The sequence below is a fragment of the Apium graveolens genome, chromosome 2 (assembly GCF_009905375.1).
Source record: "Apium graveolens cultivar Ventura chromosome 2, ASM990537v1, whole genome shotgun sequence".
Lineage (NCBI taxonomy): Eukaryota > Viridiplantae > Streptophyta > Magnoliopsida > Apiales > Apiaceae > Apium > Apium graveolens.
In genome coordinates, this window is record NC_133648.1 from 152238609 (window position 1) to 152254937 (window position 16329).

The following is a 16329-nucleotide window of genomic DNA, read 5'->3' on the forward strand; positions in this document are numbered from 1 at the left end:
GGTTAACTTTTGCAAATCTTTTACTGATTTTGGATTTTCCATTTCTAAGATCGCTCTTGTTTGGGATGGATCTGCCTCGATACCTCTTTGTGTAACCAGAAACCCGAGGAATTTTTCGGCAGTAAGACCGAACGAGCATTTAGCTGGGTTTAAGCGCATGTTGTTTTTTCTCACATTTTTAAACGTTTCGCGGAGGTCTATGACGTGGTCAGAGGCAACCTTCGACTTCGTGATCATGTCGTCGACATATATCAGCATGTTTCTCCCAATTTGTGTGTCGAATATCTTATCCATCGTTTGTTGAAAAGTAGCTCCAGCGTTGATTAAAGCAAAAGGCATCACTCGATATCCGAAGACTCCCCGGTGTGTGATGAATGCAGTTTGCTGCCAGTCTTGCGAGTCCATTTTAATCTGATTGTACCCCGAAAAGGCATCCATGAAAGAGAGAAGTTCGTTTCCCGCTGTTGCATCAATAAGTTGATCGATGTTCGGGAGTGGATAAAAGTCTTTGGGGCATGCCCTATTAACATCTGAGTAATCGACGCACATTCTCCACTTTCCGTTACTCTTCTTGACTAAGACCACATTCGAGATCCAAGTGGGGAATTGTACTGGTTCGATGAAACCGGCCTCGAGCAATCTATTGATCTCCAGGTCGATGGCTGCCCTTTTTTTAGCAGAGAATGTACGATGTTTTTGCCTAACCGGCTTGATATTTTTACTAATGTGCAAAGAGTGTCGAGCGACAACCTCGGGAATCCCGGGCATATCTTTTGGATCCCAGGCGAAAATATCAGAAAACTCACGGATAAGGCACGTGATATCTTTCTTTAATTGATCAGGGAAATTCTTGCCGAGCCTTGTGGTTTTCTCAGGATTTCCTTCGATCACTTCTATTTCTTCAGTTTCTTCGGTGGGAGAGCAAGAATTGCTAGTGGGTGGTTCCACAAGGTCCTTGGGGTCGATGTCAAGCACTTGATTAATATCAAATTCTTCGTCAACCTTTTTTCTTGGAGATACAGTGGTTAGGTAGCATTGTCTTGCTGTTACTTGATCACCAATCATTTCTCCCACGCCGAAATCCGTGGGAAATTTCATTTTTAAGTGGGAGATAGATGTTATAGCTCGGAGTGCGGTCATCGTTGTTCATCCTAAAATAGCGTTGAAGCTTGAGGAAGCACTAATCACATAGAATTTGACCATTTTCCAAATCTGAAAGGGTGGGGAACCGAAAAGCACTGGCATGTCGATGGTTCCTACCACATGAACCTCATTGCCTGTAAATCCGTATAACGGGGTTCGGGAGTTCTCGAGTCTTCGATCCCCTATGTCCATTCGGGAAAAAGCATGATGATATAACGCGTCGACGGAGCTACCATTATCGACCAACATTTTCTTAACCGTGTTGTTTCCCACACGTGTTGTGATGACGAGAGCATCTTCATGACCTTCGATGAGACCGGGACGATAATCATCATTGGAGAAAGAGATGACAGGGGAGGGATTCGCTCGAGGGCGTTTAGCTGCTGAGGGATTGACATTAAAGACTTCTCGAGCATAAATCTTGTGAGAGTTGTGGGAGAGGCCCCCGGCTGCTATACCACCAAAAATAACGTCGATTACACGATCAACCTCGCCTCGATGGTGACGTCTGGGTTCATCATCGTGTTGCACATAGTGGACTAGTTGTCCTCGATGAATTTTTCCTTCGATGAGATTGCTAAGTTGAAAACATTGCTCTGTTGTATGGCCAATATCTTCATGATATTCACAATATCTGGAGCTTGGGGGTCTTCCTGGTTTCATGGGTCTTGGAGGGCGATAATCCGGTTCTGTTTTTAACACCGCCAAAATTGTCGTTTTTTCGGTGTTGAGTTTAGTGAACTCTTTTTCAAATCGATTGTGGGGCTTCCAATCTCTTTCTCTTCTATCCCTCGGAGGAAGGTCCGATGTGCGTGGCGGGGGAGACCTACGGCGCTCTCGGCGCCTTTCCCTCGCGGGGGATCGTGGACTGTAGCTTCGGCCTCGTTCATATTTTGACGACCTCCGTGGAGATTATATACAGCTTACCGCTTCTTGAAGCATCATGCGGTGTTCTATAATCTGGAACGCGGCCTGCAGGGTTTTCAGCCTTTTTTCAAAGATCTCTTCTAAAAGGAGGCCATGCCTAGACTTATCGATGCCCGCTGTCAGGAAATTGACAACCATCTGTTCTATTAAGTCTGGAATTTTTGCTATCGCTTCTCTGAACTGGGTTAGGAAACTCCTGAGACTTTCGCCGAAGCGTTGGTGCATTGTCATCAAGGATGCTGTAACTTTGATTCCTTTGTAGTTGCTGGAAAATCGGGCTTGAAACTTGCTTTTCAGAGTTGTCCACGAGTTGATTGACCGAGGTGGCAAGTTACTGTACCATCGGAGAGCCGCGCCTTGAAGGCAAGTGGAGAAGAACTGACACCTAGCGAAATCCGAGTGGCCGAAGAAAGCCATGCGACCATCAAATGTGTTTAGAAATGCTAACGGGTCCGAGGATCCGTCGAAATGATCGAGAGCAGGCATTTTCAACGTCCTGTCGATGCGCGCCTTCTCAAGCACTAATGGTTTCAAACCCTGCCTGATTTCTCATCAAGGTACGCATCTGGGCGATTTCCTCCTGCATTTTAGCGAATTCCTCGTGAGATATAGATTCTGTGGATTCTGTCTGACGCGAGACATCGGCAGATGACACTGTCCTCTGTCGACGTTCGCGTGGTTGCGAATATGTCGACTCTGCCGACGGTTCATATTCGTACTCAGCATCGTCCTCATCAAAAAATTCATCGTCTTGTCCTTCATTTTGAACTTGGGCTTGTTGGACCTCTCGACGAAGATGGTGAATCTCGCATTTTTGCTCAAGCTTAGCCTGTAATCTTTGAGCTTCGTGTTCTAGAAACTCGAGTTCTTCATCTGAATCAAGTGAGTCTTCTGGATTTTCTTGGTTTTGGGCTTTTAGCCTTTCTTTCTTTTCCAAATGCAATCGCATGTCGCTCGAGAGGACTTTCTTTCCTTTAGATGTTTGAACTCTAAAATGCTGATCTAACACAGTTTTTCTTTTTCTGTCCCTTTGGAGTGAGTCCTTCAAGCCCAGAAATTGATCTTCTGGAGGAGCCTCAGGTGGAGGGAACAAACACTTCGGCTTCAATGCCGGTTGTTTAGGAAGCTCGCGATCACCGTGGGTCAAGGGGTCGGCGGCAACTTCTGCCGTCAACTCCTTTACCTGAGTCAGTCCGGCGGTTCCCGGATCAAGCTCCTCTACAATCATCTTCTGGTTGGATCTTGTTAAAGCAAAGCTCCTTCTAGCGCCAAATGATGTTCCAATAATATTATCGTTATTATTAGACTATAGTTTTAGGAGATGATCTTCTTTGCCTAATTTGCCAACCTCCTCAAATGAGGTTGTTGTCTTATATTTATACCATGTCCCAAATGGGCTATTCATTACAAAGTGGGCTTCTTGGACCGATTACAAGATATTATAATCTAATCTATTTCGGGCTCCTTTCAAGGTCCAACAATTAGTATGCTACATCTTTACCCGGAAATGATTAGGACTTAGATGGTTCAAGACTTCAAGTCAGGTGCACATTTTTTTTGTGCCATGATTTTGATTCTCAAGTTTAATATAATTTTGTGTTGCCAGGCTATCCTAATTCAGACCAACCAGTTAGTATGTTCTTAATGTTATTTTCATTTGTACATGAGACTGTCGAGATTAAATTTTTTAAGATCGTACAATTCTCTGGTTATTTGCAATGATGTAGATGTAGATGTAGTAAAGGACCAAGTGTTTACATAACGGTTAGTAAGTCACTAATAAAGAAAATATGTGCTTGTGAGTTATTATTTTTTTATTGGCAAATTATTATTAACCTATTAATTTAGGTGGTCAAATATTTTTAAGTTAATTGATTGAAGCAATATGTTGCCAAAATGACCTCTTTTGTGTAGATTAATTAATTTAAAAATATTATTATGATGAGAGAATATTTAATTTTATGTAAATTTTATCGACCCAAAGGAAGGTAATATTTGACCAAAATTAAAATATTCTTGTGATAATAAGTGTGTAGCAATATTAAGGTTTTCATGTGAATAATAAGTCGGTCCAAAGAAAGACCTATTATTTGACAGAAGTTAATTGTTAATACTTGATTATTGCATGGAAAGTACCAATTACAAATTAAATTTTCTATCCAAAGACTAAAATTTAATGTTGTGCTAGGTATTGGTGTTGCCAATATTTAAAATTTATCACATTATTGTATATACTAGTTTTGAGCATTATGTTGTCTATTTGTTTTCTATTACAATTACTGCTTGTGTTAATTCTGCTTCCGCTCAATTGAGCATGATTCCAATGTTGAATGGGACAAACTATGTCACGTGGAAAGAGAATGTTGAAATCGTTCTTGGGTGTATGGATATTGACCTTGCGCTAAGGAAAGAGCAACCACTTCCCACTACAGATGATCCCAAAATGGATCAAATTGAGAAATAGGAACGCTCTAGTCCATGTGTCTGGCGATCATAAAGCGAACAATTTCAACTAGCTTTTGGGGCTCTATTGCTAAGAGCACAAGTGCCAAAAAGTTCCTCTCCGAGATTGAGCAATATTTTGCTAAGAATGACAAAGCGAAAACGAGTAATCTTCTGTCAAAACACATGACCATGAAGTATAAAGGAAAGGGGAACATAAGGGAGTACATCATTGGAATGTCTAATCTTGCTGGCAAACTCAAAGAAATCAATTTAGAACTTTCGGATGAGCTACTTGTTCACTTGGTTCTTATTTCTCTGCCTCCTCAGTTTGGACACTTTATGGTGAGTTATAATACTCAAAAGGAAAAATGGACTCTTAATGAGCTCATTTCACACTGTGTGTAAGAGGAAGAGAGGGTTTTGCGAGCGAAGACTGAGAGTGCTCACTTGGAATCAAGCTCTCATGATAAGAAAAGAAAGAGAGGTAAGGATATTGCAAGTGAAAAACCCAAGCATCGGTTGCAAGAGAAGTAGGATAAGGGAACAACCTCTTACTTTTGTAAGAAGGCTAGACACATGAAGAAAGAGTGTTCAAAATGAAACTTTTAGGATAAATATTAAAATCACTCAAGAAGCCCCTCGAGGTGGTTTTGTATTAAAATATTAATTTTAAGATTTATTAAAAATGTTAGAGTGCAAGCCGCGTAATAGTAATATTCGGTAAAGTCAATTCTAGAAGACCACTTTGATCGTCCGTTTCGACCAAGCAGTGATACTTATTTCGAGTCGGTCAAATAATGAAAGTTATGAAGTATTGAACTTATTAGAAATATAAGTTGGTGATGAGAGTAGGAATACTGATTAAGATTATGATATTTGTTGATTAGAAAACCCGGAATGAGAGGAAGTCGGGGAAACGTGCCTTGGACTCTAGGCAAGTTTTCAAAGCCTACCTTTTAAGAACCGTTGTGTTGTGAATATTTTTACAAAATTGTGATATATGCATGAGATTGCTTTAAACTGTTTTACGAAGTTTGAGATGTATTACATTACTCTATTGTTGATAATTTCTAGTATATACCAAGTTCGAAATGTTATATTTAGACCGAGAGTCGGTCAGTTTTGTTTTTATAAAATAAAAATCCGGGAATCATTTCGGTGATATTTATAGGATGATTAAGGTCCATAGTAGTTACATTTCAAGAGACTCAACGTTCATTTACAAATATTAAACACCTCGAGCTTTTATTAAAACGATTTCCAAAGATCGTATTCCCTCGATTATACCTTATCGTTCGGACAAGAATTATTTATCTACTAATCATTTATTATAGGAGAAGCATTCTCCAACGCTTATTTATTTCAAACCCGATTAAATATTAAAGATTACTTTAAATTACGTAAACATAAATTAGTTGAGGAATATTATTTCAAATATTCTTTTAAAGTAAACTCATTCGAGGTTTAATTATTTAACGATTAATATTTAATTAATATTTACTTATCTAATGATTTATTTTGATTTAAAAATCATAAGACCTAATTTAAAATACTTTCTGATTTTCGGAAAATCATTCGAATAATTTCAGATCCTCGAAGAATATTATCTCGACTTATTTTGAATATTTTGAATACAGTTTCAAAGAGAAACTCCCACCCTATTTAATTATCTGTTGACAATGGTCAACTCACATCCTTAGTAATTCCTCCGAAAACTTTCGGAAGTACATATATATATATATATGAAGTAAAGCTGTACCTATCAACAAGCAAAACGCTTGGGGGGAACTTCGATGTGGTTCAAGTTCTCGAGATATGATAGGATTTCCTAAAGGACATGGGAGGGGTAAGATCTAAGTACTTTGTGTATTGGATAGACTACTGGTACCGTAGGAGACGGTACAATATGTACCTAAGGACCTGCGAAGTGTGTGTATACCCGAAATGAGTACACATAGCCCGTATGTGGCAAGGGTGATAACCGGGATACGAAGGTGTCATCCTTCTACTAGTAGAAAAGGTTACTTTTATCGCAGTACGACTGATCATCGTATGCGGTGGCTCCAACGAGTGTCATATTCTTTCAATTGGAATTGTGATGCAATACCGTAACCCAAGCCTAGGTGATGGGTTTACCATTAAGGTATTCGCAAGATAATAAAATCCATTAAAGAATTATTTTCATAAGAAGGTGTGTGTCATTTGGAGTAAAGACGACATTACCAACACCATATGTTCATTTTGATAACACGAGTATGGTTACTTGTAGTTCTTTATAGGTTGCCCATGAAGGGGCATCACATAAGAACCATAAAGTCTAACTATTAGTATACAGTTGAGGTTATTGACCCAAACTAGTTGAAGGTGTTATTTTACCAAGGAGGATGTGAATATTGTATTAATCACAAACTCACCAGAGATAGTGTCCAATATACCCTTAAGGATTCTAATTCTATTACGGAATATTTGAATGTAATATAATAATGTCATCATAAGACGAGTACACTATGTGATATTATTAGTGTGCTTAACATGTAAGGTTATGATGGTTTAGCTCAGAGATCGAGAGCATTGAGAATCGATGACATGACTATAATTGAATGGAGCAAGATTACAATGAGCGATAGTTCGATCTTAGAACTTTTTTAAACGGGATAGACCAGTGAGTCTAGAGCGGAATTCTTCGGTAGATATGATGTCAGAGGCTACGTATATATACTCGTAGACCTCTAATATATTTGGTAACGTATGTTCAATTACACACACATGACACTGAACTTATGGACTGCATTGAGATCCCTAAGAGATCTCTTTGATCTGTTCCCAGGGGGAACTGGCCACTTATAGTTAGTAACGGATGCGTGTAGCAGGCAACTATCAGCTTAAAAGATGTTTTTGGAATATTTCTGAGTAAGGTCTTCGAGGTAAAACACTGGAATTACAGATATACGTGCAAAAGTCAAGTTAGTAAGCGATTTTAAAATAATATTGAAAGAAAAACTATTTGAAACATGGAATTACGAAGAAGAAGAGGTGGGATCATCCTCAGATGGATAATGACGAGAGTTAGGATAATCAGTGAAATATTTTGGCACCTACTCACTGTCACGTTACTCCCTCCAAATTGTTGATCATTCGTATTGCCTTGATAAGTTATATCAGGCAATCCTTTTCGTTCCCTACTTTGAACTTCGGATGTGATCATCTTGAATAGTCTTTCTCTGCATCAGGACTTGTTCAATTCTTTTAGTTAATCCATGAACTTTTATTCATAGATTATGATCTTCTTGTTCAACTCAGAGATATTTATACTTTATTTCAATTATCCAAGAGATTTTATATATATATATATAAATTTTCCCTCAATTCATCGATGATTCATAATGAGTATCTTCATTTGATTCTTCTTTCATACTTAATCTTCTTAGTCGAGATTGTAAATATCTAACAAATTGTTAAAAATATGGATTATCTAATATCCATACATTCCTCGGAAATCCTTTTCCTCTAATCGGGATGAAATTATATATTGAACTTTGAAATCATAGTAAGGGTATCAATTTGATATTGATATTCTGATTCAATTCTATTTAAAGATCTGATAAAGTATGTGAACTAGGGCACCTATGAGGGTACCCTTTATTTGGAAAGAAATATTTGATAAGAGGCTATCGATTGTTCCGATGCCAAAACCACTCGATTCAGAGTTATAATTGTCTTTCTCGGCCCAAATTTAAAAACTCTTTATTTCAAAATCGTCATCCAAGTAGCCACAATTTCTTTAGTGGTTACGGTGTTGAGATTTTTACAAACAAACTGAAATATGCCTAGTTGCCTATATTCTCATGAATGACTAGTTAATTGTCCTAACTAGTCAAAATTTTAATTAATACGATGAAAGCCTAGCTAATCGTCCTAGCTAGTTGATATGGGCCAAACCAGTTGTGCTGGCCATTTTCTTAGCCAGTTGATAATATTGCTTGATATGGACTAGTTATTATTTTTCTAGTTCCACTTCCAATAAAATTTTGATTATTCCATAGTGCATTATATATGCCAGATTTAATTGTTGATGAAAGTTTCAAAGAATGACTTAATTGAGACCTAACTAGGTCGCCCACTCAAACGAGAATTCATATTCAGTTTTATGAAATATTTTGTTCATGAAATATTTTATTCTTTCGTTTGTATAACGAATATCCAATTAAAATCATAAAGTGATTGAAGAACAATATACTTCCTTATTTGTTAATCATTGAGTAAAATTCCTTCCTTCAAAATAACATCATTTTGAAACCTCAATGATTAACCTTTGGTTGAGAATGTTATTTCAAATTTCCTTCGTTATTCGAAAAGAAAAGTATTCTTTCAATGGGAAAATCTTATAAGTATCATTCGTATGATGTTATTATTCAGCAATCATTGCCTTCAATGGATATTCTCTATAATATCACAATATAAAATTCTAAGGAAATGAAAGGATAATCCTTGTCGTCTTCTTCCTTCCAAGTTATAAATTTTCTGAGTGTTGTGACTCTTTTATTCAGAGCTCAATAATTGTTCAGATGTTAGATTTTGAAATCTTGTTAAGGTTGTCTAAATTTCATCGATATCGTGAAAATCATTTTTCCAAGGCTAATTGCCTTCCGAACAAAGATAGGTATAATTGAAAACCGATTGTTGTAATATGAGACTGAAAGCTCAGTGCTATAATGGTGCAATCGCAGTATCGTGATGAGTAGTTGTTTTAAAAAGGGAATACCATGTTTAGTTATTATCATAAGGATCTTTAACATGGATATAGAAGAACGATAATAGAGATATAACGTGATTAGTGAGGTACGCTTCTGTGAAACACTATTGGGATAAGAACTAATAAATTCGGGTAAGACCAATCATGTATGAATTCGAGGAATAAGACTTTCAAAAAGTGAAAATAAGATTAATAATAACCTCTTGTTAGAAATACTCGGCGATAAAAACAGATTTTTGTATGAAATGTAATGATAATTTACGCAGCTTAAGGACCGTGACATAAGGCATCCTAATAATGATCTAGAATAATTGCGATAAGGTTCAGACTGAAAGGGACAAGGAGTTTACTTATGAGAAAATTTTGGAATTTTTTTCTTACACTGAACACGAGATAGAGGCTATAGTCAAATTGATCAAAGGCTATGATTGAGAAATCTATTATCATCAAGGAAAGGCCAATGTGGTGGCCGACACTTTAAGTAGGAAAAGATATATTGAGGATGACAAATCTCAGAATAACTGATGAGAAGGATTGCATGAAAAGAACCCTTTATTACTTAACAGGAAGACTTAAAGATGCCTAAAAATGTAAACAGATATTAGTCATGACAGAATATGAAAAGGGATGTCATTGAGTAGGTAAGTAAGTATACGACATGGTTGAAAATGAAAACGGAAAGGCGAAGATTAAAATTTTGGTGATTACGACTTGTAGATGACCCAAATAGGAGTAAGAGTTAATTATAATAAATTTTGAAGGTGGATTATCAAGAACCAAGTTAGCCATCGTGCTATTTGAGGATTTTGAGTGATAGATTAAATAAGACCGCATATTTTATTATGCAAACGATAGATGTCCACTCTACAAAATTGTTATGAACGCAAAAGAGATAATTGGGACAGATAGACCCTGTGACGACTGCGTCGTGCAAGGACCCAAGATTTAATTAACGGGACTATTTACCAAGATATTTTATGAAAAAGGATGGACAGAGGAATGAATTAGAGTTCTCAAATCGACAAGTAGAATGAGAGGACTATCATGACCATTGAAGATACGTCTAGCGGCTTACCTTTTATTTGGAACAGTTTGGGGAATCGCCTATTGTTGACAGATAATTCATGTAGATGTACTTACCACGCTAGCATACGAAAAATAGTTGCCGATATCCCTTATGAAGGACAACGTGAAAGAATGAAGGATGTCATTGTCAGAGCTGATAGAAGGCAAAGAAGATCGTACACGCCCTATAAAGGCCACTGGTAACAGGTACCAATAAACTTGAATACGTCTAAGGCGCTAGCGAGAATAACAAGTACGACCCAGAAGGTATCGTAATACTATAGATATTATACGGGGAATGATTAAAGAAGTATTACCGATGACGGAAGCTGAACGTTCCACGATCCTAAAACATGTCAATCAATTACGTATGAAATGGTGCTTCCTTCAAGATGGCAACAGGACGATGATGCGCCTTACGTTACTACGGGAAGAAATGTTAAATCTGACGCTAAGCGTGTAACATGAGATGAGTGTGTAGAAATGCGACGAGAAGTTCTTACATAAAATAATCGACAGAGATGATGCGCAAAAATGGGAAAATGTTAAGGAACGAAACTCTAGCACTAGTAAGAGTGATGGAGGGGGAAACGAATAAGTTGAAGGAGCATTCCAAACACTAGAAGATGGGCTAATAGTCCATATTATAGATTTCTAAGGAAAATGAAGTGATCAATTGACGTTAACCGAATTACCGACAATAACGAGTTATCATGCGAGCATCGGAATGGCTACAAAGCTTTGTACGGAAGAAAGAATCGTTCTCTCTTAGGTTGGGAAGAAATTGGTAAGCGGAGGATACTGGACCATAGTTGAGTCAACAAACCAAAGGAATTCCTAGAACTTATCAGAACCTGGCTAGTGGCAGCCCATAATGAACAATAGAGATACGAGGACCAGAACTATAAAGACAGAAAGTATGAAGTAACTGACCAGGTATTGTTGAAAGTATCTCCCGAGGAGGGAGTGATGAGATTCGAAAGGGAAAGAAATGTTGAACCCAAGATTTATTGAACCAGTTGGAGAATTAAAGGACCAAGAAAGTTGACTTATAAATTAGCACCATCGTCAAACGGTCGCCAAGTTATAACGAATACCACAAATCAAGGTTAGGAAATTTAACCATCGTAGCCAGACATATGATTGAAAATAAGCTAATAAACTCGTAGCCAGACTTAGCGTATGTCGAGTAACGTGTAGAGGTCATAAGACTACAAGGACGAGTACCCGGAAATATATTGGATGGATGAGTGGAAATTTTATGAAGAGATCAAATACTACTAGGTCAACATGAGAACTCGAGGTTGTCATGCAAGAAGCATATCCCTACCTATTTCTGAACTGATTCCGGGACGGAATCCTATTAAGGGGGGAAGACTGTAAGAACCCAAATTTTTGACATCGGTAACAGACCTTTATGGATAGTAATATAATAACTTCAATTTTTGAAACCTTGTAAAATGCTAAATGAATAGTAAGCCAGACAGACGGAAAAAAAAACTTTTTAGCCCACACTATGTAGTGCATGAGAAAATGAGTTTCGGAGTTGATATTATGATTATACGTACCAAATGAGTGTATGTAAATGCTATTAGTTTTCGAAGAAAACGAACTAAAAAAATGACCATATTTATGACTCATCGAGGATTACGGGAATCATAATATAATTACAAAATTAAAACCCTAAAGATTTATATCCAAGTATGATAATTCAAAATATAAGGAATAAATACGAAAGGAATTACATCGCGAACCATTTACGAGAAAGTATTTCGAAAATGTTTAAGCGACCGAGCGAACACGCAAATGATTAAATAAATGTAACGCACTAAGTAACCATGGTTACTTTGTTAAATAGTGAGCTAAAGGGCTAAGTTAAGTAGATTAGCTTACAAACTACAAGGCTAGCTAGTTTTCTTGTCCATGGATTTGGCAACAAGAATAAACCTAGGATCTTAAACTAGAAGATATCAATCAATATAAGACATCACAAGCGGTGGCTCCAATATAAACCATGGGATACGAAGGTGTCGTCCTTCTACTAGTAGAAAAGGTTACTTTTATCGCAGTACGACTGATCATCGTATGCGGTGGCTCCAATGAGTATCCTATTCTTCCAATTGGAATTGTGATGCAATACCGTAACCCAAGCCTAGGTGATGGGTTTACCATTAAGGTATTCGCAGGATAATAAAATCCACTAAAGAATTGTTTTCATAAGAAGGTGTGTGTCACCGAGGAAAACTATTTTTGAATAAAACGTAATTATAATATATGATGTTTTACGTGAGTTTATCATACAGTCATTTTCATACTGTACATTATTATGTTGGGCATTATAGCTCACTACTTAGTCGCTCGCAGTCATGGGGAGAATCCCTGGCAGCTTTGTCTCAGGTGTGCCAGAGTATCAGATAGGTATAAGATATCAGTTGTAATTATTGTAACTTCATGTAGAGGTTATGAATAATTGTTTGAGATCCTGTAAAGTATATTTGAGTTTTAATATCAGATGATACTTGTTGTACGTCGTTTCTAAGGCTATAACTTGTGAGTGTGTGAGATTGGGGGTCTGTGATATAGAATATCGTATTGTTGAGTTAATGCAGGTTACACATGATTGAAGGATTGCGTGATGACCCAGATTCCTGACCCCGGATTTCGGGGCGTTACAGCTAACTTCCCAAAGGAGTGTGGAATTATCCCTCAGTACACTATGCCAGGAAAACCAAATATGATTGGTGTTGCTGAGAGGCGAAACCGTACTCTTAAAGATATGGTGAGAATTATAATAAGTCATTCTTCCTTTCATGAATCACTTTGGGGAGATGCACTAAAGACTGCAATTTATATCCTTAAACGGATTCCAACTAATGTAGTGGCCGAAACTCCTTACAAAATTTGGACTAAGAAAACACTTAGTATTAAGCATTTACATGTTTGGGGTTGTCCCGCTGAGGCAAGGCCATATAGGCCGAATGAAAAGAAACTGGACTTTAGGATGATCAATTGCTATTTTGTTGGGTATCCGGAACGTACTCGCGGATTTAAATTTTATGATCCTGCTACTAGATCCTTCTTTGAGACTGATAATGCAAGATTTTTTGAGGATGTTGATTTTGGGAGGGAAGATATAGGTAAAAGTATTGTCTTTGAAGAAGATAGTCATGATCTTATTTATGACTCTGCCGAGAGTAATGATCGGATTATGATACCTATCATTGTTCAAGGCCTTCCGGTTCAAGACAATACTGAAATTCCCCATGAGGAACCAAATGAGCAAACTCAACAACCTCATGAATCACAAGAAGTGCCACTAAGGAGATCCACTAGAGAGCGAAATAGCGCAATTCCAGATGATTATGTTATTTTTCTACAAGAACATGAAGATGGAATTGGAATTGGGGAAGATGATCCTGTAAATCTTCAACAAGCCATGCAGAGTCCTAACTCTCAAAAGTGGATTGATGCCATGAATGAAAAGATGCAATCTATGAAAGACAATGACGTTTGGGATCTTGTCGAGTTGCCTAAAGGCTCAATCCTATTGGTTTCAAATGGGTATTTAAAATCAAAAGGAATTCGAGTGGTAACATCGAAAGATATAAGGCTCGTCTAGTCGCTAAAGGTTTCACTCAAAAGAAAGGTATCGACTACAATGAGACTTTCTCTCCGTTTTCCACGAAAGACTCATTTAGAATTTTTATGGCACTTGTGGCTCATTATGATCTAGAGCTACATCAGATGGACGTAAAGACGGTGTTTCTCAATTAAAACATCGGCGAGACAATTTATATGGTGCAACCAGAAAACTTTGTCATTGGAGATCCGAAGACTGTGGTTTGCAAATTAAAGAAGTCCATCTATGGTCTCAGGCAGGCTTCTCGTGAATGGTATCACAAATTTCATCATATAATCACATAATATGGTTTCGAAGTGAACTTGGTGGAACATTGTATATATCACAAGTTCAGTGGGAGCAAATTTATCTTTCTTTTCTTATACGTTGATAACATCTTACTCGCTACTAATGATATAGGCTTATTGCACGATACCAAGAAATTTCTCACTAGTCAATTTGAGATGTAGGACCTTGGTAACGCCTCTTTTGTATTAGGAATTCAGATACATCGAGATCGCTCTTGAGGTATTCTTGGATTGTCACAAAAGAGCTATATCGAAAAGATCCTGGAAAGGTGTGGCATGAAAGATTGTGCACTAATTGATACACCCGTGTCTAAGGGAGACAAATTTAGTCTCAAACAGTGTCCCAAAAATGAACTTAAGATAAGGGAAATGCAAAGGATACCATATACATCGGCAGTGGGAAGCCTAATGTATGCTCAAGTTTGTACTCGTCCTAACATAGCATTCGTTGTTGGAATATTGGGAAGATATTTGAGTAATCAGGGAATGGAGCAATGGAAAGCAGTGAAACGAGTCTTACAGTATTTGAAGAAAACAAAAGACTATATGCTCACATACAGGAAATCAGATCATCTAGAAATCATTGGATATTCAGATTCTGACTTTGGAGGATGCAAAGATGAAAGAAAATCTACTTCGGGCTATGTTTATCTACTGGCTGGTGGAGCGATTTCATGAAGGTCTGCCAAACAGACGCTCATAGCTTCATCCACCATGGCTGCAGAATATATAGCATGTTTTGTGGCATCCAATCAAGCTTTATGGCTGCGAAACTTTGTCACTGGTTTGCGTATCCTTGATGGTGTTGAAAGACCATTAAAGATATTTTGTGATAATAAATCAGTAGTGGAGTATTCAAACAACAATGGGAGCACTACAGATGCAAAATATATAGATATTAAGTTCCTAGTTTTTAAAGAAAAGATTCAGAGTTGACAGATTTTGATAGAACACATTGGCACTAACTCCATGATTGCGGATCCGCTCACTAAGGCGTTAACACCTAAGGTTTTTCACGAGCATACTGCTCATATGGATGTTACCTTATGTGATACTTTGGTTTAGTGGGAGTTTGTATTTTGGTGTTTTATGTAATAAACATTGAGTTGTTTATGTTCTGGAGAATACAGTTGATGGAATTTTATTAAACATCACTCTACTTTTGTTCAATTTTCTTATTGTGGTTTAACATTGAGTTGAGAAAATTGGAATCAATCTCGTTAGAGATTGCCTAAGAACTAGTTGGAAATAAACATTATATAGATCACATTATATGTAATTTCCATGCCACTTATCCATGCTTTGATTCAGATATCGTTACAATTATAGTCTTATGGATTCAGGTACGCTTCCGTCTTCGGTTTAATATATGATGATTACGGTCATTTTCTCTATTTTAGAGAATTATATGTTTATAGAATTGTTACTTGTCCACGGTGTTCTCTTCGATTCTATTTTTTCCTTGTTTTCGAAATTGATTGATGAAGTCCAGTCGAGCAAGTCCTTCCTCATACCAGCTCCTCTTTGTTTTTAATTTTCTCCATGTGTAGTATTTAGAATTGTAAACCCTTTTCGCATTCGACTCGCTTACAAAATTCTGAAAACGCAGAACATACATTTTGCTTCAAATACCAGTCCATTGTGTTGTTTGTTTCTTCGTTAATTGTGGGTTGTTGTGATAGCTGGAGTAAATTATGGAATAGTCTATTTATAGATTAGATATTTAGAGGAACTAGAGTAGGATACCAGTTGGTTAAATATGCTTAGAAGGGCTAAAATTTTCTAGACTCCCTATATAATGCGTCAAATTGATTGTTTTACGAACTTTTCTAGCTGTAAGTTCTCGGATATTATGTAGTTGGTACATACTTGAACATTGTTTTGCAGAGACATGACAAATTTCTTGATTTCGGAAGGTTTATGCTTAACAATACAATAGTTTTCTCCGGATGTTGTGTTGAGAGTAGCCTTTGTCGCATATTTGATGATTGCCGTTGAAGAGTCGTAGTATCAAGTTTTAGATTTCAAATTGCAATTTGGAGGTCATATTTTTTATTGTAGTCTTAAGC

The 16329-nt window shown here is 37.2% G+C and overlaps 2 protein-coding genes across 2 annotated transcripts; both read left to right on the forward strand.

The window, feature by feature from the left end:
* The first annotated feature begins 4548 nt into the window (after positions 1 to 4548).
* Positions 4549 to 4920, forward strand: LOC141694770 (uncharacterized). Its single transcript, XM_074499234.1, has one exon. It carries the CDS (start codon positions 4549 to 4551, stop codon positions 4918 to 4920), a length of 372 nt encoding a protein of 123 aa, XP_074355335.1.
* Positions 4921 to 14536: 9616 nt separating this feature from the next.
* On the forward strand, positions 14537 to 14938 carry LOC141694801 (secreted RxLR effector protein 161-like). Its single transcript, XM_074499235.1, has one exon. The coding sequence runs from the start codon at positions 14537 to 14539 to the stop codon at positions 14936 to 14938; it is 402 nt and encodes a 133-aa protein (XP_074355336.1).
* The last annotated feature ends 1391 nt before the right edge of the window (positions 14939 to 16329 follow it).